Here is a 25795-nt window from a genome sequence, read left to right on the forward strand (position 1 = left end):
AACACAGGCTTTGAAAGTGTTGGTTTAATAAATGATTTTTATTAACTTCACTTATTTTAATTTTTTAAATTGCAGATTTGCTGTTGCTGAGTCTGATTGTAATTTAGCAATTGCCTTAAGTAGAAGTTATACTAAGGCTTATGCTAGACGAGGTGCTGCTCGATTTGCTCTGCAAAAATTAGAGGATGCTAAAAAAGGTATTATTTTTCAGGTTGTCATTATCTAAAAACTCTTAAATAAAGAATGCTAAATAATTATAGTTAATTATCCAGAGAGCTTTCCATAAAATATTTGAACAAAGCCCTTTTTGTAATTTAAAAGGTGTCTTGTTTTGGGAAAGAGAACATTATTTGCCATCAGTCAGACTTTGGTTCAAATTCTCATTCTACCATGTACTGTCACACCATATATGACCAGTATCTTCTGTGATTTTCAGTTCCTTACCGGAAATAGATGATTGTTGGTTGTTGTGAGGCAAGAGATATTGCATATAAGGCTCTTAACATGTTTTAATTTATTTGTAAATCCTAAGTCTTCTGTTAGTCCATAAAAATAGATTTGCATAATATAAATAACAAAGTCTGAATAAAGATGATATCTAATAGATTTTGTTGCTTCTTGGTTTAATGATGTACATCTATTTATAATGGCAAATATTCTTGGAGCTGGTGGAAGATGATTTGTTCTATTAGAATTTCTATTCTAGGGAATAATGAAGAAAGTCCAGTAGCTTAATGTTAATATTTCTTAGTTCTGCTTTCATTTTGCTGTAGGGTAGTTATGTGTTACATGGCAACAAATAATTATTATATAGTTTTTTAAAAAAATTCTTTTACTTTCTCTTAAGATTATGAAAAAGTATTAGAATTGGAGCCAGATAACTTTGAAGCAATGAATGAACTCAGGAAAATTAATCAGGTAAATCACAGCTATTTAAGTGCATTATATATAACCTTTATTTGATGAAATTAAAGTTTTTTGCAGAGATTTTTTTTACTATTAACTTCTTTTTTTGTACTAATAGAATTTTACCAAATGTATTTGCAAGTTAGAGGTAGTGTAATGGTATTTCAAGATCCATATTTGATCATCACTTTTAAAAGCTGGCTGAGGTCTTTAGAACTACTGCTGCTTTACTTTTTTCCAAAAGGCAGGATTATTTTTTAATCTAATTGTTTTGTTTTTGGTGTGTCCTCTGATTTCTGTGCTAAACTTTTGCATATTTCTTTGATTTTAAGTTACTTCAGCTTTATAATTTGTATCTTAGCAAAAATAATACTAATTTTTAACAGGAAATAGTTTATTAAGTGTAACATTAGTAATTGTAATATTATTCAACTGATGTTTTATAGTATTGAGCATTTGTAAATTCCTTTCAGTTTGCCTTTGAATCAACCTTACAGTTGTTTTTGCCATCTTTGAAACATTGAGAAAAAAGTGATAATGATTGGGGAAAATCTGCTTTTAAATACTACCATTACTTATCACAAATAAAATCTACTGGTAAATATGTCAACTTCATTATAATTGTGAACTGTGTTATTGTGTATATTGTCTTAGGTCAAGTAATAATTGAATATTAAATTTGAAAAATTTGGTGGATTCTCCCCATCCCCCCAAGTACTAGGGTTTGAATCCATGGCCTGGTTCAGTCTGGGCAAGCATTATACCATTGAGCTATGCCTGCCTCCCTGCTTTATTAGTACCAGGGTTTCAGTAAGTTGTCCAGGGTGACCTCAAACTTGTGATGCTTCTGCCTCAGTGTCCTGAGTAACTGAGATTACAGTCATGCCACTGTACCCAGCTGATGTGGTCTTACTTGACTGCTTTGTGTTTGAAAACGACTCCTACAATAGTGCTTGACCAGTTTAGAAATTCAGAAAATGTTTGTTGAATAAATAGTTGAACAACTATCTTCAGTGGACACTATATATTTTAATTGGGAATAAGAAGCATTATACATGAGTGTGTGTATGTATGTGTATATATGTGTGTGTGTGTGTGTGTATATATATATATATATATATATATATATATACTTTTCATTTTTTAATTAGTAGAAAGAGAATTTGAGTAGAAAATATTTTGTCAATTATTTGAATATAATAGCAATTCTAATGTATATGAATAATTTACATTTTAAAACCAAGTACGTATGCTTTTTGTATTATTTGTTTTACTTCAGCTGACTGCTGTGTCTTCTAGGCTTTAACATTCAAAGAAAACTCATATCCAGAGGAAGCTGCTATAGTGACTGAGTCAACTGATGGAGAAAAAAAACATATTGAAGAACAGAAAAATAAGCAGCAGGCCATTACAGAAAAAGATCTGGTAATTCAAAGGGGTTCCAACACAAAAAGAATGTTTTGCTGAGTGTTTACTCTTAACATTTTTTTTTTTTTAGAGAGAGAGAGAGAATTTTTTTTAATATTTATTTTTTTAGTATTCGGCGGACACCTTTATTTGTATGTGGTGCTGAGGATCGAACCCGGGGCCGCACGCATGCCAGGCGAACGCGCTACTGCTTGAGCCACATCTCCAGCCCCTCTTAACATTTTTTTTGTGTGTATTTGGGGTGGGTACTAGGGATTGATCTCAGGGGCACTAACCACTGAGAATCACATCCTTAGCACTATTTTGTATTTTATTTAGAGGGTCTCACTGAGTTGCTTAGCACCTTGCTTTTGCTGAGGCTGGCTGTGAACTAGTGATCTTCCTACCTCAGGCTTCTGAGCTGCTGGGATTACGCATGTGCGCCATTATGCCTGGCTACTCTTATATTTTGTGTGTGTCAGTTGAGTTTCTGTTTTCTTTAATGTTATATTAGAATTCTTCTTGAGTAGGAACTGGAAATTAAATATACTAAAACCTCTGGAGCCTACTAATTCATAATTTGAGTAATTGATGACAATATGTAAATTTTAAAATAACTATAGAAACATTTAAGTTTAGGGAGCAAACTACTTATAAGGATTTTAACATAGATTTACATATAGGTAGTTATAAATGTAACAGAAATAAATTCAGCTCATTCTTGTAATGAACTTATTAATTTACATAGGGCCACTTCATAGTAAAATTCCTATACAAATCGTGAGTTGAGGAGATTTAATTTAATGCCTTTATAGCTTTTCATAGGCCCACAGAGGATTCCTAATAAGTATTTATGGAATGATTGATGATGATATTTGAATGATTATAAATAAATGTTACATTGCAATGAGGTTTAATTTATATTTAGGCATATTAATGTTACTGGAGAATGGGCTGTGCAATTCTGGTACAGTGTTCTTTCACAGAAATTGAGGATGAAATTCTTTCACATAGTTTCTGATATATCGAAGACAGTATAACATTTGGGCCTTTATTAAAATGTGTTTTTACATTTACATTTTGTATAATATTTAATTAGAATAATGGTGAATGCTGTAAAGTAATATAGTAGATACATTTTTCCCCTCCTTTTTCTGAAAAGAGAGTAACACCATTAAAAAAAATAAGCTCTACTGGTTTTCAGTGGCAGGGCTATGAGGCTTCAGAGCTTTAGGTCTGTACTGCATCTGCTGCCCGTGGCCTAGGGCCTGGCTGCTGTAGGGAGTTTATAGTTCGCTGTTGAAGTTTGATAATTTTAGCTTACACATTGAGCTGATAGTAGGCAACGAGGAAAAGGACACAAAGGTCACTGTGCAGCAGGCATGGGAATTCCAGACTGGCCTGTGGAGTGGGGGAGTGAAATGGCATACCTTGCCCAGCTCAATAGTTTGCTCACTAGAAGCTAAGCGCCTGTAAGGAGATGCTGGGGCTTTGGGAAGAAAGGTGACTGTGAACTTGCTCATGCTATGATCATTAGTCAGGATTACTGCCCATCCTCTGCAATCCCCTTGAGATTCAGAGAGGCCAGAAAGGATGTGACCCAACTTTACCCTGTGTGCCTGGAGGAGTGCTGCCCATGAACGTTTGTCCTTGTGCATTGCACAGGACTGTAGCTGCCCAGGGACTTTCTGGGATCACCTTTCTCTGCTGGGGGTTTTATGCTAGGAACTGCATGGCGGTTTTCTTTGTAATAGCCTCATTCTTAAATTGTTAATTGTATTTGAATTATCCTGGTTTGGGTTATTTTGCCCACGTGGGCAAAATATGTATAGGAGAAAAGAGTTGCTTTTAAATGAGGTTCAGTCGTTAGTACCAAGAACATTGGGATGTATGGTTGAAGTTTCAGAATTTCAATTGAAACAATAGCTGAACTTTTAAACAAAAGGTGTTGAAGTACATTAAAAGGTTTTGCTTAATGTGCAAAAGAAAACCTATACTAATTAGAGTCTAAAACAAGTCTCATGAATTTTATATATATATATATATATATTTTTTTTTTTGGGGGGGGGTATTGAACTCAGAGGATTGAACTCAGAGGCACTTGACCACTGAGTCACATTTCCAGCCCTGTTTTGTATAATTTTATTTAGAGACAGGATCTCACTGAATTGCTTAGCGCCTCGCTTTTGCTGAGGCTGGTTTGAATTTGCATTTCTCCTGTCTCAGCCTCCTGAGCCGTTGGGATTACAGTCCTGTGCCACTGTGCCCGGCATGAACTAGATTTTTTTTTTAATACTTTTATTTTATTTACTTATTTTTTATGTGGTGCTGAGGATTGAATCCAGCGCCTTGCATATGCTAGGCAAGAGCTCTAGCTGAGCCACAACCCTAGCCCATGAGCTAGGCTTTTAACAATTAAAATATACTTTAATTACTGACATAATATTGATGGATATCCTTAGAATGTTTCTTAAAATTTGAATTCAATTATTTTTTCTTGCATATTTTTTGATTCTTCTGTATACTTCTGTCCAAAATCATAGGGGAATGGATTTTTCAAAGAGGGGAAGTACGAAAGAGCAATCGAATGCTATACTCGAGGAATAGCAGCAGATGGTGCTAATGCCCTTCTTCCTGCTAACCGAGCAATGGCCTATCTGAAGATTCAGAAGTAAGTATTGGTTATATTTTAATGCTTTTCAGGATGAAAATATAATTTGGCGTGTTAGCTAACCAATAAATTAAGTTTAATTTATTTAATTTTGAGTGCTAAATGAGAGAAAAAAAGGGAGGGAAATTGTACATGTGGCATAGTACTAGGAACATAGTTCTATACAGTAAATGTTCTTATTAATATTTTTCTCACTTTTAATAGTCTCACATTACACAATTTAGTCTTACATTATGTAGTTTATGGATGTTCTTATGCATCATTGATTTTAAAATTATTCTTAACCTTAGAACCCTTATGACAAAGTCTTATTTGGAGGCGTTTTTGTATGCATATGCACATGTATAAGAAAAGGGAGCTGCTGTCATTGAAACAGCTAGTTGATAACATTAATAACTAAAACTTGGTCCTGTAATACTAACCATTTTTTTTAATGTGCGTGGGGTTCCAGGTTAAGTGCTCTGTAGAAAAATATCTGTAAGAAAGAAACTTACACTTTGTGTCTCTTGTAATAATACTTTATACACTAGTGCCAGAATTTATAAAAAGAGTCTATAAATGTTATAAGTAGAGATTAGAAATTTCCCCAGTACCATGGACTTCCTAGGCTGCATGTTATTCTCAGGATATGATTTTGAAGTGCATAATTATACAACTAGGATTACAAAGAACACCAATTATATTGAAATACAGTTTTAAGAGTATTAAAATTTGTGGTTATTAACTCACTACAGAATGAGAAATTGCACTTAAAATGTAGACAGATTAAAAATTATAAAAGGCATATATGTGCAGGTTTGAATAAGAATACTAGACTTTGGGTGATTTTTTTTGATACATAGTGATCATCAAAGAGGTGTGGATAAGGAATACCGAAAAGCAACATAGATGTTTAGGTTACTAGTGTGATAACTCATGACCTGACTCTTTGGCATCTATCTACTAGGGTCAGAGTTGCCCAGGAGTAGGCCGGCTATGTCACAGAAGTGTCTATAGACAGGGTAGTATAATCACAAACAAAATAGCAGGTCAGATTACTACTATGATTGTGAAATGGTGGTCAACATAAATAATATTTTCAGGTATCTATAACAGTTACAACAGGATATAAAAATATGTGATTAAATGTGACAAAGTTATAGTACTGCTTTTACTACTGTGCTTGGTTGTTTGTATTTATAATTGAAAGAAAGTTAAATTTTACTTAAAAAGTTTAATGAAAACAAGGTTGTCATTTTTTTTCCCATCCAAGTTTTTACCAAAGGATCTCAGGTTAGGAATCCTGTCACAGAGGTAATTTTGGTTATGTATTTAGTTTCATTTAAATTAAAACGAGATAGGTTGTTTTGTTGATTAGTCAAAGAGCATTATATCTCTTATTAGCTTATGAAAATTTGATAAAAATTGTGCATTGGTTTAAAAATTGTAAGGCCTGAATTCTTTGGTTTGATTATAATGCCAATAAAAATACCTTCTTGTAGCTGAGGGATTATATTTGCATTTATAAGAGCACTGTATTAGTTTTATTGCTTTAGTTGACAGTCATGTTAGTAGAATATACTATGACAAGCTAGAAAGAGTATAATTTTAAAAGAAAAGAATTACATTACTTTTATTTGTAAAGTCTATTAGATTCACACTTAATATTAGAAATTTTCTCTACTACAAGGAGTCTCTTGTATTATAGGCTAGATGAAGAACATCAAAAGGAAAAACTTTTCAAACTTTAATAATTCTTATTTTAGTTATCCAGCCTGTAGCTTGGGTTCCTACAAACTCTGTCAAAAAGACTGATAAGGTTGACTGGTAGTCGGAGGAGAGAACTAGTAGTGAAGTCAGTCTTATCTGCCAGCAGGGAGTAAGGAGAAATTCACCTAGGTAGGGCAGCCAAGGTTTCTAGAGAACATGGTTTCCAGAGGGTGCTAGACTACATGAGTAGGTGAATGGTGTTAAGGAGCTCAGCAAGACATCCTTGAGTTGCAGTGGTCGAGTGTCTGTGAGCTGGCAGGTTGTGAAATGGAGGTTGATGGATGGTGAGCTTCAGAAGCTCTGAAGAGATAGTAAAATAATCAGAAATGGGCTCAGAAGTTTGGGATAGGACGCTAGTGCTTGAAGATTTAACAAGAACCAGTGTAGGTCCTATTCTTAGAGGGAGCAAAATCTAAATTTAGAGATAGGATTAGAGGAAAAGGATCCAATAGTACTAGATACTTGCTATAGGAAATAGTGTTGAGGGTTGGTCACAGAAATAAGGTAGAATCATGGCTCTGTAACAGACTGGGCTAAGACATGGTTTAGCATAGAGTTCACCTACTGCTGATTAGGGATGGAGTTGAAATAGAGCAAGCAGAGTGAACACTTAGAACTTATGGTTAGAAGAGGTGTAGGGCTCAGGAACTAGGAAGGAAGTAGGAAACGACTGTTTTCTGAACTAATCATCTTTACTATTTCTGTTTTTGATTAGTTTATCTTCTCTGACATCTTCTAAAAGGTTTATAGATTGGATTTTTCTAAATCCAGGTTATACTTGGAGTGCACAAGTGATATTTAACAATTTTAAAAAAAGCTTAACATCAGTTCATTGTCAAAAAACAATTTACTTGTGTGGAAACTTTACAGTTTTAAAATATTTTTTGGATTTTCTTCAGCTGTATAATAGAACATACTTTTTGAATATGCAATTAAAATGGCTTCCTAAATATTTATCTTCTAAATTGTCTTTGCATTGGGCTGTTTGGAAGTTTTCTGATTTATTTAGCAAACAATTATTGAGCCAGAATCCGTCAGTTGTCCTGGTAGGTGCTATGGAAGATATTAAGTGTGCAGATATTAAATATACAGTTTTTTTTAAACAACTTGGAGTTTGGAGGAAGAGACAGGAAAAGTGACCATAATTATTAGAATATACTGTGTTAATGCTGTGAGGGACTTATTCTATGGGAGTTCATGGTGGACAAAACACTGGCACGAGTCTGCAGCAGCAGTGGGGCTTGGCATCTTCACCTCCTTGCGTCCTGTCATCAGTGATAAGATCTGCTACATAAACCCCATTGTGGCAGCTGGGAAGGAGTCTTGCTTCGTGATGTCTTACAGTCAAAAGTTGATTGGCATCTTGGCAGGTTATACCCATCTCTGAGAGGTTGTGTGGCTGCAGCAGCTTACCCCATCTCCAGTGCTGTGTGGGACCAGGTAGAGCTGAATAGAAATTCACATCTATTTGGACGATCTTAGCCTATGGGATTGCCACAGGAAGTTCCCAAATACCAAATTTTCCTATTCAAAGGCTACAATACTGGTATAGTCCACATATAGCACACGGATGGCTCTCAACAGGTCCAAGAATGCATGGGAAGAACTTAAGGAGCTCAAACCCAGCTGAGCTCTCAGAGTAGTATGGGTTAGTGAGGAGAATAAACAGGGTGAGTGTCCCAGTACAGATTCATCAAAGGTGTGGGAATGGGAAAGTTCATGACTGTTATGCAGGGGACAGTGTCAAAGAGAAGCCTAAGAATCAGGCCTCTGACTTTGTACTCTGCAAAGGAGTTTGACTTTATTCTTAAAAGTGGGGCCCAAAATAGAAATTCATATTTTATTCATGAATCTTGTTGTGAGGGTAAGATGGCATTTATTTAGGCCTTGGGAAGAATATAATCATAGGAATTTTTTTTTTTTTTAATGTGAAACTTTCCAGAGTGTCATGAAAATAATGTAAGTTCATGTATGCATTATCTACATTTCGTTTCTTTTTGTACTGGGGATTGAATTCAGGGCCATTTTACCACTGAGCTACATCCTTAGCCTTTTAAAATTTTGAGTTAGGGTCTGTCTTATTAAGTTGCTGAGGCTGGCCTTGAACTTGATCTTCCTGCCTCAGTCTTCTGAGTTGCTGGGATTATAGGTGTGCACCACAATACCTGGCTTCCTCATCTAGTTTTTAACAGGTCATATGTTCTATGTTGTATTTGTTTTAGCCTTCCTACCCACACCTAATTATTATATAGAAAATAACAGACATTGTGATATTTGTTCCAAAGAAAAGGATATTTCATACATAATCACAGTACTGTTATCATTTGTAATAAATTAATATTCATTAATGTCATTTGAATATATGGGAAGGTCTGAGGGTTTTTTGTTCTCTTTCTCTGTGTGTGTGTGTGTGTGTGTGAAGCTTTTTTTAGTTTTTTGTTACAGAACCAAACCCAATTTGAGTTGTTACTAGTTGCGTGGCTGAGTAGTATTTATGCAAAATATCAGATGATAGGCTATCATAATAGATCTTTACTTTTTTGTGGGTTGTTTTTCCTTAAGCGACTCAAATTATGGGTAAGGTTAGTGAAATTTTACGAGGAAACTAATGCCAATTATAACATAGTACCTGTGCATATTGAGGGTTGGAGAGGAGATGACCTGCCAGCAGTGATACTCTTTTGTTACTTCAGCTTATATTTTACCACTGTGAATTCCATCTTTCCAGCAGACTTTCTTCTAACTTTCCCTTAATTTGGTACCTTCTCCCTCCTTACCAGATGGTTACAAGATTTAGTGAGAATGAAAAATGTAAAAAATAGTCTTTCTCCTGAAATACAGATGTGGGAATTCGTAATTGAAATTAGATATGTGTTTTTTTTTTAAATTAGAAACTCAGTTTTATGAAAATTTTCTGTAAGCTGCATGTTTTCCAGTTGATAATTTTATTATGTTCAATAGATATGAAGAAGCTGAAAGAGACTGCACACAAGCCATTTTATTAGATGGCTCTTACTCCAAAGCTTTTGCTAGAAGAGGAACTGCAAGAACATTTTTGGGAAAGATAAATGAGGCCAAACAAGGTAAAACTTTATGTACACACTCATCCTGATGAGACTCCCAAAGTATAAAGCAGGGATTTTTGTTGCTTTCCCATGGTTCAAAGATGCTAAACTTAAGAAAGGTTTTTTTTTTTTTTCTGTACAGTTGTGCTTATGAGTAGGTTTGAAGGACCATACCTTCCATAGTGCACCCAATTAGTCTTTACTTTATACTACTCTCTTGGCTAATTACCAATCAATGTTATTGAAAATTTTGGATTATAAATGACAAGGAAAAGTAAAAATAAGGCAGGAATAATAATAATAAAAAAAGAATCAGTAGATAGGGGATGGAGGATAATGTGAGGGCTTTAGTGATATTCCTTTTTATTTTTTATGCTTTTTTCCTCTTATTTTTCTATAATCTTGTCTCAGATATTCATTTTATTAGTCTTTTCAAAGAATTGATTTGATTCCTTTGTGTTTATTTTTAAATTTTTTTATTTATACTCTTTATTTTTTGGGTTTAATTTGCTGTTTTTTTAGCTTCTTGAGGTCAATACTTTTGTAATTGATTTTCAGCCTTTTTTCAATTTTCTGATTTGTGCACTTTAATTGCAGTTCCTCTTCAAATCTGGCTTTTGCTGCAACCCATGAGTGTTTTCTGTTTTTTTTTTTTTTTAATAAATTATATATAAAACTGGATTTACTATTTTAACCATTTTAAGTGTATAGTTTGGCATCAAGTATTTATCAAGTATTATGCAACTAACACCATTGTCCATGTCTAGAACTTTTATCACCCCATTCTAAACTTCTGTACCCATTAAATAATAGCTCTTCATTCTCCTCACCCTCTATCTTTAGTAACCACTGTTCTATTTTCTCTATGAATTTAACTATTTTAAATTTCTGATAGTAGTAGAATTGTAATAGTATACGTCTCTTTTCATCTGGCTTATTTAACTTAACTCATCTTCATCTTTCATTCATGTTGTTGTTTGTATTAGAATTTCATTCCTTCTTAAGGCTGAGTGATAATCCAGGGTAGGGAATTTTCTTTCTTTGTTTCTTTTTTTCTGAAAGAAGCATTTAATTTAAAAATCAGAGAAGTCCATACTTGTTGAGAGACATTTTTTTTAAAGGTAATGATTTTGTGTTTGAAGAGTTTATCTGATGGAAGGTTGAGACAGAAATAAAATAATTGTCCCAAACTTTTATGTGCAGGTGTATTTTAGAAATCAGTGATAAAAGCAATTCATAGTTTTAGATGAACAGATGCAATATAGACACTTTCCCCACCACATACTATTTAAAAGAGCAATGGATGCTAATTTAAGAGAAAACAGTGGAGTTGCCTGAGAAGAACAGAAGTCACAATGCTGGAAGCTCCTTCTCATCCAAAGTATTCACCAAACATTGCTGACAAAATCTACTTTGCCAGTGTTAGTAATTCCTCCCACCCCCTTTGCTTTGGGAATATTGAAGTCCCTGGTGCTGAAAATGCAAATAGCGCTTTTTTTCTAACCAATGTCTTAACATGATCTATTTTTATCTTTTTTTTAATTTATATATGACAGTGGAATGCATTATAATTCTTATTGTACATGTAGAGCACAGTTTTTCATATCTCTGGTTGTATACAAAGTATATTCACACCAATTCGTGTCTTCATACATGTACTTTGGATAATAATGCCCATCATATTTCACCATCATTTCTAACCCCATGCCCCCTCCTTTTCCCTCCATCCCCTCTGCCCTATCTAGAGTTCGTCTATTCCTCCCATGTTCCCTCTCCCTATTTCACTATGAATCAGCCTCCTTATATCAGAGAAAACATTCGGCATTTGTTTATTTGGGATTGGCTAACTTCACTTAGCATTATCTTTTCTAACTGCATCCATTTCAGGGTAGGGAATTTTCTAATTCTGTTTTGTTTGGTAAGTTACTCTATCTTCTTTAGCAGCATGAGCTTTGGTAAATTCAATGTTGTCTAGGCCTCAGTTGTATTATCTGTAAAATGAAATTATAGTGAAGGTTACATGAAATTTCATATAAAATAAATAGAGCAGCACATAGTAAATATGTCTTTATTATTGCTCACCTGTTACCTAGTGTACTGAGTGAAAAAAACTTCTTGAGACAAAAATGGGATTACTAACTAAATGTATCATGTCTTGAACTTAATTAAATAGTTTTACTCCCTTGTTGTGTTTTTCTTTAATTCACTTTAGATTTTGAAACTGTGTTACTTCTGGAGCCTGGAAATAAGCAAGCAGTAACTGAACTTTCTAGAATTAAAAAGGTATTTCTTTCACCTCAGTATAGTCATATTTTCTGAAACACAAGTTCATATATTGGTTACATAATTAACTCAAAATTCAAATTTATTTTGAAGGAATTAATTGAGAAAGGACACTGGGATGATGTCTTTCTTGATTCCACACAAAGACAAAATGTGGTAAAACCCATTGATAATCCACCTCATCTTGGATCAGTTGTAAGTAAAGCACTTTTTTTCCTTGTCATTTAAATATCTGTGTTTTATTAATAGAATTAGAAGCAAACTATTGAAAAAACAAACTAAAAAAAAAAATGTTGAAAGCTTTTTCCTGAGTTATTTTTAGAATCTTAAAGAAATGCTTCCTAGGATTATTGGCATAATAAAATTAGAGAAAATTCAAATGTTTAGATTTCTAGAGTAACTTAATTTAGTATTTTATTTAAATATCTTTACACAATTTTCTTATAAAAATTTTACATATTTTCTTTTTCTCTTTGGTACTAAGGATGGAATCCAGGGGCGCTTAACCACTGAACCACATCTCCAGCCCATTTTTGTGTTTTATTTAGAGACAGGGTCTTGCTGAGTTGCTAAGGTTGGCTTTGAACTTGAGATCCTCCTGTGTCAACTTCCCCAGCCACTGGGATTACAGTGCACCTGGCCAGTTTCACATTTTGTAGCAATAAAATGTTTTTTATTTTATTACTCTTTTTTTCTGGGGTTGAGTTCTCATTGCAATAGCTTGCACATTATTTTGGGCATACTGTAGTTTATCATTAAGTCCAACAAGGCTAGTTTTTCCCTGTAATATTGGAACAGAAAGAGTAGCATGAATTTAGCAGGTCTATATTGAACCTCTAAAGTTGAATTCATTTAAGGCAAACATATATGTTATATATGTGTGATGTGACTCAGTGGTAATTTCTAACATTTATATAGTACTTTTAGTATATGTGTTTGTAAAATCAAAATTGTAAGATATAAAATACATACAAAAAACACACAACAAAAATTAAGACTCAATAATTATAAAGTGAACACACATAAAACCACCAACCAGATCAGGGAAATTGAAAGTTTCTTTACCCAAAAACCTTATTATGTGCCCATTACTGATAAAGATCCTTTCTCTGACCCACAGAAGTAACAGTTATTCATGGATGAGTCTTTGCTAGAAATAATAATTTTATAAGGAAGTTTGAGCAGGTATTTTTATCCCCCTTTTATAAAGGGACAGGAAGTTTGTTTTGCTATATTCATATCTTATATGAATATAGCAAAACAAACTTCAGATAGTTGATTTCTTAATTTAATACTTTCCCAGTGTTCCTGCTGTGTTTGCATTCATGTATTTTCTGGCTAATACTGGTTTCATGTGTTTCAAGTGCCAGGCATGATTCTTTGTTTCTGTGTATTATATTGTATTAATTGTTTCGTGTATTATATTCATTTGCTGCTATTCTGTTCTTTTTTAGTAAATATGATTTAAACTTTCACATCTTTTTTTCTTTTTGGTACTGGGGATTAAACCCAGGTGCTTTACCGCTGAGCTACATCCCCAGCTCTTTTTATTTTTTGAATTTTGAGACAGAGTTTTGCTAAGTTGTTGAGGGTCTCACTAAGTTGTTAAGGATGGCCTGAAACTTGTAATCTTCCTGCTTCAGCTTCCCAAGTTGTTGGGATTACAGGTGTGTGCCACCATTCCTGGAAACTTACATCTTTATAAGGCTTTTTCACGAAAATTAATTTGCACACTTAAAAAAGTCCTTTGATAGTATTGCTGTCCATAATTATAAAGATTTTGCCATAGGATAAATCAAGTATCAGTATATGTAATGTCTCATGACGATTATACCTGAATAACTTTCATTAATTTGTTAGGTTCTCCTCTCCTTGACTTTAAAAATCAGTTTATATTAATAATTATGAAAATGTAGCATGAATTTATTCTGTGACAGTATCTCAAAATCTTTATGAAATAAGAGAGCTGGTAGTAAAGTATTTTATAAATAATCTAACACAAAGAAAATTAGTATCCTACTGAGAAGGGAAATAATTGCCGTTTATTTTTATAATAGATCTCTACGATAATAAATGGGCAATGATTATTTAAAAAAACAGAAGTTAGAAGTTTGGTATAATACCTTTGAGACTTGATTTGAGCCCCACTTTATAAACTTTGAAATCTTAAACAAGTTATCTAAACCCTATTATTTTTGGGTTTTCTCCTTAAATGTAGAATAACTCAGATTAGTTTATACGAAGGGAAGTAGTGTGGGATGTTGGAGAGAGAGAGAGAGTGTGTGTGCCTTGGGTTATTCAAGTGAGAGGATAGGCCAGGAGAGTTTGCTTCAGGGCCTGGGAGCCTGGGAGTACTTTCAGCAAATCTCACCAGGGACCCACAGGAGCCTATTAGGTGGTAGTAAATCAAAGTTTTTCCTGATCTGCTAAACTATTTTTTTTTTTTAGTTATTTAAAAAACAAAAACAAAAACACTTTTGTTTCTCCACGTCAAAAGTTCACCTTTCTCCCTGGACCCATTATCTCTTTTTGACTTACAGTTTGTTCTTTATTTTCCCTTGAAATGGCCAAAATACAGAACTGAATAAATGTTACACTTCTGAGCCATAGTTTTTAAAAAGGAGTGGATTAAACCTTTTATATTTTCTTAGTTTTTTTTTTTTTTTTCTTTCAGTAAAAGTATCTTATGGTTTACAACTATAACCAGCATACTCTACCTGCAACCTCTGCCCCTGTCATCAGTGGCCCTCAGTGACTCTCAGAACCCATTGGTCTACATGGGTTAGAGACCATTAAGAAAAACATTAATTAGAATCATGTTTATACATGTCTTGTCAATGAAAGAATTTGGCTTTAAATGGACCACAATGACTTAATTCATACTGTTGCTTGTCAGAAATTATTGTCTAGTTTTTATTCTTTTATTTTTCAAAATCGACTTTTTTATTAGCATGTTATAATTATACATAGTAGAATTTATTGTATATTTATACATTTTTAATACTAACACATGTCCATTCTTGGTCAATGTCTTAATAGAAAACTGATTGATACAGTTATCATCAAGGAAAAGGCCTTAATATAATTGTCCTTTAAAACAGAATTGCCAAGAGGATTGTGTTTCAAATTTGCTTTTTAGCTTTTTTTTATGTAGAAACACTTAGTTGCTACCATTAGCTCTTAGCCATGCTAATGGAATGTCTAGTTTTGACATTGAATGTAATTTGTCAGAAGTTTTTAATACTCATAATTTATCATTTATAATTCAACTATGCATTTGAAATGAACAGTATGAGCATGTTAAGTTTTTCTCTTTAAAATCAGATTTGGAATTTATACAAAAATAGAGTAAACTATTTTACTATAGCTACAACTGTTTATCAATATTTGTCAATTTTAGAAGGAGCTTTCTTGCCTTTTTTATTTTCAAATACCCCTCGTGGTATAGTAGTAGCTCCTTAATGTCTGGTGTGATGATATAGTCAAGAATAGTGTTTTGTTTTACTAAATATAAAATAATACCATAAGTATAAGAGAAATTGAAAATATTTGATACTTGTAATGATCAAAGTAAATAGTGAATGCCATTTATTTTAAATTAGAAAACCATTATGGATAACACTGACCAATTTTGTAAGTATTATTTGGCAAATCTATAATCCAGGGCTGGTTTAATTCATCTACTACATATGCAGAGATTGTAGTTAGTCTGTTTCAGATACAATGTGTTATTGTCTTTCCTTGTTCTACTTGCCTCAAGTTAAACCGTGCTGGTGTTGTGTTAATATATTTTCTTTGCTCTATTGCCTCAAGGATCAAGTCCAAACTCCTTGACATGGCACATAGGTATCTGCATTAACTGTCCTTAAGCAGCCTCTCAGGCTTTTTTTTGTACCACCTCTGCCCTTGTGACAGCCACACTGGACTGCTTCCCTGCCCTTGGACTTGTAGCAGCCTTGCCCTTGGCCATTCCCCTGTGCTGTTTCCTTCTGTGAAGGCTTCCCTGATTCCACTGTTTACTTTTCCTTTCTGAATTCTCTTGGCATTTTGTGCTTTCTTCTTTTATGCACATCCATTCCCTCGGAATTACTTATGCATTTGTGTCTTTCTTTTCCATTTTAATCTTGTGTAGGAGAGGTGCATAGCTTTTTATTCTTTGTATTCTCAGAGTGTAATTCCTAAGTCTGTTTAGCCACCTAATTAAATTTACTTACAACTGGGATATTAGCTGTAAGAACACAGCATCTTTTAACTTGTGACCTTAAAATGGGAAACCGCTAATATGTTGATTTAAAGAATTGATTTTAATTGTTTTAGAAACCACTCAAGAAGGTTATTATTGAAGAAACTGGTAATTTGATACAGACTATTGATGTGCCAGATAGCACTACTGCTGCTGCTCCAGAGGGTAATCCTATTAATCTAGCAAACGTAATAGCAGCCACAGGCACTGCTGGTAAAAAGAATTCAAGCCAAGATGACCTTTTGCCCCCAAGTGATACTCCACTAGCAAAAGTTTTGAAAATAGAAGAAATCAATGATACTTCAGCCTTGCCGTGAGTAGAAGTACTGTTATTTGCTAATCATCTAGAATGACAGTAATTCCAGTAGAAAATTGATATTACTAAGAAGACTTTTGACTTACTGCAGTTTTTTGAACTGTCTCACTTTAGGTTCTAATTTTCTTTTATTTGTCTTTACAGTGAGAAAGATTTTGTTTAACAGTAATCACTTATTCCTTTATTGGAGCACAGTTTTCAGAGATAATGTAGATATAAGAAAGTGCCTTAATCAAATTGATTTTGTTGATTTTCTTTTCTAGAACTTCAGTGTATATATTTTACTATTTAATTGAACAAAAAATTTTAATTTTTTAAAGGAAGATCCATAAAAAAATGCAGAATTTAGATTCTACTTTTCTTTTTTTAAAAATATTTTTAGTTGTAGTTGGACATAATACCTTTATTTTGTTTACTTATTTTTTTATGTGGTACCGAAGTTCAAACCCAGTGCCTCACACGTGCTAGATAAGTGCAATACCACTGAGCCACAAAACTAGCCCAAGATATTACCTTTATTTTCTTTTTTTAAAAATATATATATTTTAATTGTAGTTGGACACAATACCTTTGTTTTTTATTTCTTTTTATGTGGTGCTGAGGATCGAACCCAGCGCCTCGCACATGCTAGGCGAGCCCTTTACCACTGAGCCCCAGTCTCAGCCCCTATTTTCTCTTTCTTTCTTTCTTTCAGCGGAATGCATTACAAATATTATTACATATAGAGAGCTCAATTTTTCTTATCTCTGGTTGTATACATAGTATACTCACACCAATTTGTGTCCTCATACATGTACTTTGGATAATAATGATCATCACATTCAACCATCATTAATTATCCCATGCCCCCTCCCACCCCTCTGCCTTACCTAGAGTTTTGTCTATTCCTCCCATGCTCCCCCTCCCTATCCCACTATGAATCAGCTTCCTTACATCAAAGAAAACATTCGGCATTAGGTTTTTTGGTATTGGCTAACTTCACTTAGCATTATCTTCTCTAACTCCATCCATTTACCTGCAAATGTCATGATTTTATTCTTTTTAATTGCTAATATTCCATTGTGTATATATGCCACAATTTTTTTTTATACATTCATCTAATGAAGGCCAGCCCCTATTTTCTATACCCATTAATATTGAAGACGGTTGGGCACTCTTTAAATTTTGGAATTAAATTTGGGATTAAATAATTCCATGAGTTTCCTGAATATAAAAATATAGATGATACAGACTGATTAGGTTTATTTTGGGTTACTGTTTAGTATTACATATAATTTTTTTTTTTTTAGTTGTTGATGTACCTTTATTTATTTATTTATATGTGGTGCTGAGGATCCTGGTGCTAGGCAAGTGCTCTGTCACAGAGCCATAATCCAAGCCCACATATAATCTTATAGATAGTCTTACATTGCCATTCAGCAAACCTGTGAATTTTCACTTTTTTGTTTTATTTTAAACTTTGAACGTTAGTGATACTTTTACTTGAAGAGATAATATGGATTGGTGGGAATATAGTAATTGGGTAGCTTTTGTAAAACAAAAGGAAGAAGCATTTTCTTCTTAGAAATGCTTGTATTTCTGAAAGGCTGAGTTGTGAGATTTTTTTTGATGCAGTCCTGCAGTAGAGATGGTGTTCTCAAAGGCTGACCAGGCTAGTGACCTAACAGATGAGAATAGTCATTGTATAGCTAGAATATGAAAATTTGCAAGGGCATAGTCTTTTTTTTTTCAAATCTATATATATATTATTAGTCAAAAGAATTTAATACCTGTAGAATACAAATAAATAACATTAATACATTAGAAACTTAAAAATATCTAGTGCAATTTTCTTTATTGAGCTTTGACTATTTATGATTCATTTCTAATTGTTTGATTGATGCCTCTGAAATATTTCAGACCTCGAGTCAGTTTGAAACAGGACATTAGCCAGTCTTTGAGTGAGAAGATTTCTATAAAGGGAGAACAAGTACCTGCTAAGTTTGTCACATCTGCTCTGCCTCCAGTTCCTGCCAACTCATTCCAGCTTGAATCTGATTTCAGACAACTGAAAGGTTCTCCAGATATGTTGTATCAGTATTTAAAGGTAAGAGAGAGGAAGCTAGTAATTCTTGGAAGTAAAAGGTCTAAGAACTTTATAATAGTGCTATAATATTTGCTTTATGAATGACATAATATTAGAAAATGCTTCTCCCCTTGCTTAATACATATCATCATCTTGCCAGAACATTTTAAAATATTTGCAACCAGGAAACCTTGGTTTTTAACTTTGGAAATAGGTTCTGTGTTAAATTCTAATGTCTAAAATAACTCAGTGTAATTTTATTTCTCATATAGCTTATGCTTAATCTTTCATCCTTCAAGCTGAAATACATTGAATGACTTCTGTGTGTCAAGTAATTCGCAATGTTTAGACAATTATTTTCCTGAAAACAAATGAGTTTTTATTTGCTCCAAGATACAGAATTGAATCATAAGAACTTTAGTTCTTATGATTAAAAAGCACTAAATAATAGATTAGAATAGAACTTAATAATAATAGAACTGAATAATAGATTAACATAGTGTTTTTCAAGTATAATGATAGTATCTAGCTCCCTTAGAATTAGGTAATAAACTGTCATTTCAAATTTGTTATCTCATTTAATTTTCCTTTTAAATATTTCTAGTTCTATCTAGTTCTTCCTCTTTGAAAGTACAGGTTGTTCCTTGTAGAGTGGTGTCTGTATGTTCATTTGATTATTTTTTTTCCCCTTACTGAAACAGATTATCGTTTGTTGTTCTCTCAGAATTGCATTTAAATGTGGTCCCATTTATATTTATTAGATATTAATGCATTATAATTATTCTTTTTTTAATATTTATTTTTTAGTTGTACATAATACTTTTATTTTGTTTATTTTTATGTGGTGCTGAGGATCGAACCCAAGGCCTCGCACATGTTAGGCAAGCGCTCTACCGCTGAGCCACAACCCCAGCCCTATAATTATTCTAACTACTTTTATTTAAACAGTTTATAAATAATTTGTGCAATGTGAATGTTGCCACAATTTAATTTTCTGTTTTTCCCAAGCAAATTGAACCATCATTGTATCCTAAGTTGTTTCAGAAGAATCTAGATCCAGATATATTCAACCAAATCATTAAAATTCTGCATGACTTTTACATTAAGTAAGTTGAATATTTTAATTATGCTCTCATATTGTAGTACTGTGATTTGGAAAATTCATTCTTTGACATTAATATTTTATACATAGCAAAATTAACTTTCTAGTAAATTTTAACATTACAGAAGTTATAAAGATATGACAAGTATAGACAAAAGGGTGAAAGCTTAAGTGGGAGGAAAATGTGTTTTTTTTTGTTTTTTCTGTTTTTTTAGTTGTAGTTGCGCACAATACCTTTATTTTATTTATTTTTATATGGTACTGAAGATCAAACCCAGGGTGCCTTGCACATGCTAGGTGAGCACTTTACTGCTGAACCACAACTCCAGCCATGGATTTAATTTTTTTTGTAGAGAAGTAGGATGTGGAAATGACCAGCGTTAGAATAATGGTTTCTCTCTACTAAGCTCTCATTTAAGAATATTATAATTTCTTTGGCTGATTTTGAGAAATTTTATCATTTGGGGACTTAAAATATAAACAGTATCCAGGGAAAATATAAAAAGTGACAATCTTATTTGTGTATAATTAGAAATATTGTATTAGTAAACAGAATTAAATGAGTTACTTTTAACTGATTATTGGTTTTTATTTTTTGGATTATTTCAGGAAAGAAAAGCCATCACTTATTTTTGAAATCTTACAAAGACTTTCTGAACTAAAAAGGTTTGATATGGCAGTAATGTTTATGTCAGAATCTGAGAAAAAGAGTAAGTTCTAAAAGGTTTTTCTGTTTCTAGTTATTCTTATATGTTCCTTTACTGTTCAAAGAATGACAACAGACTTTATTTACAAGGTATATGCAATTACATGTAAGTTAATTATAATTACATTAAGTTGTTAATTGAAGTGCAGTTAAATTAAGTACAATTAAAATTGTATTTTTAATCCTGACAGTAGTAGCAAGTGTAGGTACTATTATTGCTATTTCTCTCTGGTGTTTTTTCTTTTTTCTTTTTTTTTTTGTACTAGAGATTGAACCCAAGGGTGCTTAACCACCAAACCACCTCCCCAGACCTTTTTATTTTTTATTTTGAGACAGGGCTTAGCCAAGTTGCTGAGGTTGGCCTTGAAGTTGTGATCCTCCTGCCTTAGTCTCCCGGATTGCTGGGATTACAGGCAACTAATTTTTAAAAATTATATTGTTAGTTTTTAATTTTAATTAAAAATTTAATTAATTTTCATTTTTAAAATTATAATTTTAATTAATGGGCCAGGCATTTGTTCTTTCTTTTCTTTAAGAATAAATATATAAGTGTTTATATATACAAGTAATGAAAATATTAAGTCAAATGATTTTACATTTGTCAAAATAGTCAAATCTATTTTACATTTTTTTACATGAGCTCTCTTATTATTATTTTTTGCATTACAATTCTTAATACACCTTTATACCACAATTTATCATATGTCTGTATATAAGATATGCCATTTGTTCTTTATAGAAGAAAAAACTGTCCAGTAGAGAGGTTAAGGAATTTGACCAAGGTCACTTAGTTAAAGAAACACCCAGGATTTGAACCCTGACCGTCCACTTCTGGGCTCTTCTTAGAAGTGTGGTATGTGGCATAATAGTTGAATTCTTGCCATCATGGAACATGTAACTGTTGGGCCAGTATGGGCCTAATGTCTAATCCATTTTGAGGGAGATAATTTATTTTCTTGAGTTTGTTTCAGCTGAATTTTCAAAGAAGTTCAGGAGTCAGTTAGATGAAGGAGTAGGGAAGAGTTCTTGACTAAGTGAATGATGCATGCTAGAAGTACTGAGGCAGGAAAGAGCAAAGTTCAGAGAAATAAAAATGTATTGTGACTGGATTATAGATTTGAGGGGTAAAGAATGGCAGGTAATGAGCTTGAAGAATTTATGTCCCTTTTGTATTTTCACATCTCTTATTTATTTTCACATGTCAGTCTTTGGCATGAAGGGTCAGTTTTGGGAAATCTTAATTAAAGTAAAATCGAACTGTGAAAACTTCATTTTTGGGCTATATACTGGTTTCAGGGAAAAGCAAAATCAAATATAGGACTAATCAGTTTTTTTTTTTTTAATTTTAAAAATTAGCAAAAGCTCAGTGTATCATTTTTAGATAACTCCTATATTAAACATACTTGATTCCTTTTCTTACTCTTTATTTCTAGAAATGAATAAATGATTCTTTTTTTTCCTTTTTAATTTTTATTGTTGGTTGTTCAAAACATTACATAGTTCTTGATATATCATATTTCACACTTTGATTCAAGTGGGTTATGAACTCCCATTTTTACCCCGAAATAAATGATTCTTAATAAGAAAAATACTCTTGTACTTTGGAAAGTGGACATGTAATTTAGAGATTTTTTAAAAATAGAATTTAATCCTAAAGCTTCTGCTTTATTTTTAGTTAACCAAAACCATTCCGTGAAATCCCAGATAATGTCACTATTATTGCTGTTCTGACCTCATCATCTGCCATTTGTTCTTTTTTTTTTTTGGCGAGGGGTGGGCAGGTGGAGACCAGGGATTGAACTTAGGGGCACTCAACCACTGAGCCACATCCCCAGCCCTATTTTGTGTTTTATTGAGACAGGGTCTCACTGAGTTGCTTAGTGCCTTGTGATTGCTGAGGCTGGCTTTGAACTCCTCTTATCTCAGCCTGGGAGCCAATGGGATAACAGGCGTGTACCACAGTGCCGGGCTGCCATGTTTTTTTTTTTTTTATTACTCCACCCCCAACTTGCTGGCTTTACATCTTTTAATATGTTAAACTGCCAAACTTACTTTAATCTCAGGGACTTTATATTCGTTCCCTCAGCCTAGAATTTACACTTTCCTACGTGTCTTTTTCACCTTGGTGCTTCCTGGCTTCTTTGAGTTTCACCTCACAGACACTTTCTTCACCAACTCTGGTTAAAATGACTGTCCACCTCCCATCATTGCCCCTCACTTTGTTTTCTAATCCTGCTTGATTTTTTTTTTTTCCTAACACATAACTGAGAGTGTTTCATGTATATGTTTATTATTTCTTTTTCCCTAACAGAACAAAAGCTCCATGAGAGCAGGAACTTTGTTTACCTTGGTCAGTAGGCCTCAGTGCTAGTACATAATAGCCTTTCAATATAGAAGTGTTGAATGATTTCTTGTCCCTCTAATGTGATATTATGTTCAGAGTGTACTTGAAGAATGTAAGCTTGCTCTTTAGACCAACCTACCAACTGTGTCTTGGTTGGGTCACAACTGTGTGCTAAGTTAAACATGAGAAGCATTTGGAATGGTTCTGGCGTGTAATTAAGCATTCCGTGAAGATAGCTGCTGTTATCCATATTTATATTGCCATTATCATTAATAGCTGTTCATAGTTCTCACATGAACTGTGTTTTCCAAAGTTGAGTATAGACCACTCAGGTAAGAATGATGATTTTATGATTCATAGACAAATCTTTTTTTTTTTTTTTAAACCTTTAGTATTTATGTATTTTATTATTTAATCTAAAAATGTATTACTAGCCTATCAAATGTGATTTCATAGATATTATTGCTGATTTTCAATTTATAGTAATGATATAAAGTTTTAAAAAGATCTAAAATTGAAATAAAAATATTAAGTAAATAAAAGTATACTTGTGGGGCTGAGGTTGTGGCTCAGTGGCAGAGTGCTTGCCTAGCATGTGTGAAGCACTGGTTCGATTCTTAGCACCACATATAAATAAATAAAATATCCATCAACAACTAAAAAAAATATTTTAAAAAGTATATTTGTTAGGGCAAAAACTTTTTAGGCTGTTATAGAATAAATTAAGTTTATTCTGTAAAGTTAATATCATTAACGATATAAGGGAAATTTTGTACTGTTAAAACAAAATATTTTGGAAAGAAACATTGTTGAATTATTGTAATTTTCATTCTCAGGTTGGCTTTTTAAATATGTGAGTTGGAATTTATAAGTAATTTTAATTATTGCTTTTAAAATATAAAAAACTTTTATTTGACAGATCAGATTACTTCTTGTAGTTCACATTTTGCTTAGTTTTTTTGAAAATGAGATTAAAATGGATTTTTTTTCTCTTTCAGTTGCACATGTATTGTTCAATCACATAGACAAATCAGGATTGAAAGATAATTCTGTTGAAGAACTCAAGAAAAGATATGGTGGTTGACATCTATTTTTACTAAAAGTATTGTTTTTGACTTCCACATGTAAATTTTTTTCTACTGAAAATATAAAGTGTTTTGCTTTTTCAGAAACCATATAGAAAAGGACTCACTTTGGACATAAATTAATTAACTGTAAAGTGAAATGTGAGAATTGTATTCTGGTGAACTATTTGTAAGTCTTTCTAAAAATAAAAATATAAATAATGGCACATTTGTAAGAATCAGCATTTTGTTTTATAAATCATTTAAAATGTTACATTTTGGTATATTCTTTAGTGTTCATAAATATTACGTTTTTGTATTTTCATGAATTTTTGTAACTGTGACAAAGCTGCTTCATACAGCTATATACAGGGAATTAGGTAGATAAAAAGATAGTTGCCCTTTTTTTTGCCTAAATTAAAGAATTCCTTCATCCACTGGTGGGAACCAAGCCGGGTTTCTCAGCTTCTCTGAAGGACTTTACCATTTTTATCTCCCCAAATCTTATTTTATGATGCTTGTAGTTTATAAGACTTTCAAATCACAATTCAGCTATCACTTCAGAATCAGATCTGGTTGAGCATAGAGCAGTAACTGATCATGAGTCCTTGAGCAAGCCCCACACATTCTCTAACTCTCATCCTGTTTTCCAAACCTTTTCTGCTTGTGAGGTTCTGGGTTCAAGTGTTGACTCTGATGTTGGAAGTTAATGCTTGGGGCAGTTACTTGACAGCTCTAAACCTCTTATTTCCTATAAGGCATCATGTGAGTATTAAAAGTGCTTAGGAAAGTTCCTAGGGCCAATAGTAGTAACTAGCAAGTATTAAGACTCTCTGTGGTCTTTTCTTGGGGGAGATGCTTTTTGTTTAATCCTCACAGCAACTCTACCTGGTAGGTTCTTTCTATTTCCATTTTACAGGTAGCAAACAGGAAGCCAAGAGAAGCAAACTAATCCCTCAGGGTCATGTTACCTGTAAATGATATAGCTAGGATTTAAACTGAGGCCTTCGTTTCACTTGAGGCCATGATGTAACCATGGAAGAGGTGACATCTAGGTTCAGAGATGAAGGATTAGAAAGAATAATCCAGGTGACCAAGCAGAAATCATGGTCTTGATAGAACAGCCTGGAATGGAGGGCTGTGAGAATAGGACACATTGAGGGATTTGTAGGCAGTAGAGAGTCTGGGGCTTGGCTGTAAGCAGAGGGGCGAGGGAATTGGAGCCAAATCATGAAGGGCTTTCTTAAAGTGACAAAAGAGGTCAGTTTTCTGAAAGTGATAGGGAACCAGGGGCTTCATTTTACAAATAAGGAAATTGAGGCATATGTGGGTTATATAATTTGCTCATTATCACTTTACTAACAAGTAATGGAACAAAGTTACTATATCAGTCTGATTTCAGAGGCTAAATACTCAGTGACCATTCTATACTGTATTGTCTCCTTGGAGGTATAGAGAAAAGGCAGATTTAAAATAAAGTTAAAATTTATGTTTAGGAGGGAAGATCAGGATTGGCATTTATTCATCAATTCGGACATTTCTTGAGCGTATAATGTGCCCATTGGGGACTAAACACAGGAGAAAACAGTTTTGCTCCCCAGTAATTCACAGTGCAGTCAGGAGTCACATGAGCAATTGTGGAACAGTGTCACGAGTGCCCTGATAAGGTTTGGAGAGGGCACCCCTGGAGTACAGAATGGCAATTCTGAGTCAGACTGGATGGGACAGGGAAGAGGAGGCAGCAATTGATATGAAATTGGAGATAGATGATGCAGGAACACAAAAAGGCACAGGTGAAGCTCGTGTAGTTAAGGGCTCCTTGACTAGCCATAGTTGTGGGCAGTTACACGCTGGAGGGTCATGTGTGGAGTAGG

The 25795-nt window shown here is 33.3% G+C and overlaps 1 protein-coding gene across 4 annotated transcripts in view; it reads left to right on the plus strand.

Moving 5' to 3' along the window:
- The window catches only part of Rpap3 (RNA polymerase II associated protein 3), a 36243-nt gene extending 12095 nt beyond the window's left edge, over positions 1 to 24148 (plus strand). For all 4 annotated transcript variants that reach the window (XM_027950053.2, XM_027950056.2, XM_027950054.2 and 1 more), the window contains 12 exons: positions 76 to 197; positions 848 to 918; positions 2206 to 2331; positions 4857 to 4984; positions 9695 to 9816; positions 12011 to 12081; positions 12175 to 12276; positions 16399 to 16637; positions 18540 to 18726; positions 19714 to 19811; positions 20417 to 20517; positions 23856 to 24148. In XM_027950053.2, coding sequence (XP_027805854.2) covers positions 76 to 197; positions 848 to 918; positions 2206 to 2331; positions 4857 to 4984; positions 9695 to 9816; positions 12011 to 12081; positions 12175 to 12276; positions 16399 to 16637; positions 18540 to 18726; positions 19714 to 19811; positions 20417 to 20517; positions 23856 to 23941 — 1453 coding nt within the window. In that variant the 3' untranslated portion in view covers positions 23942 to 24148. The remainder of the gene's footprint in view (positions 1 to 75; positions 198 to 847; positions 919 to 2205; positions 2332 to 4856; positions 4985 to 9694; positions 9817 to 12010; positions 12082 to 12174; positions 12277 to 16398; positions 16638 to 18539; positions 18727 to 19713; positions 19812 to 20416; positions 20518 to 23855) is intronic.
- The last annotated feature ends 1647 nt before the right edge of the window (positions 24149 to 25795 follow it).

The sequence above is a fragment of the Marmota flaviventris genome, chromosome 3, assembly GCF_047511675.1.
Source record: "Marmota flaviventris isolate mMarFla1 chromosome 3, mMarFla1.hap1, whole genome shotgun sequence".
In the NCBI taxonomy this organism is placed as follows: Eukaryota; Metazoa; Chordata; class Mammalia; order Rodentia; family Sciuridae; genus Marmota; species Marmota flaviventris.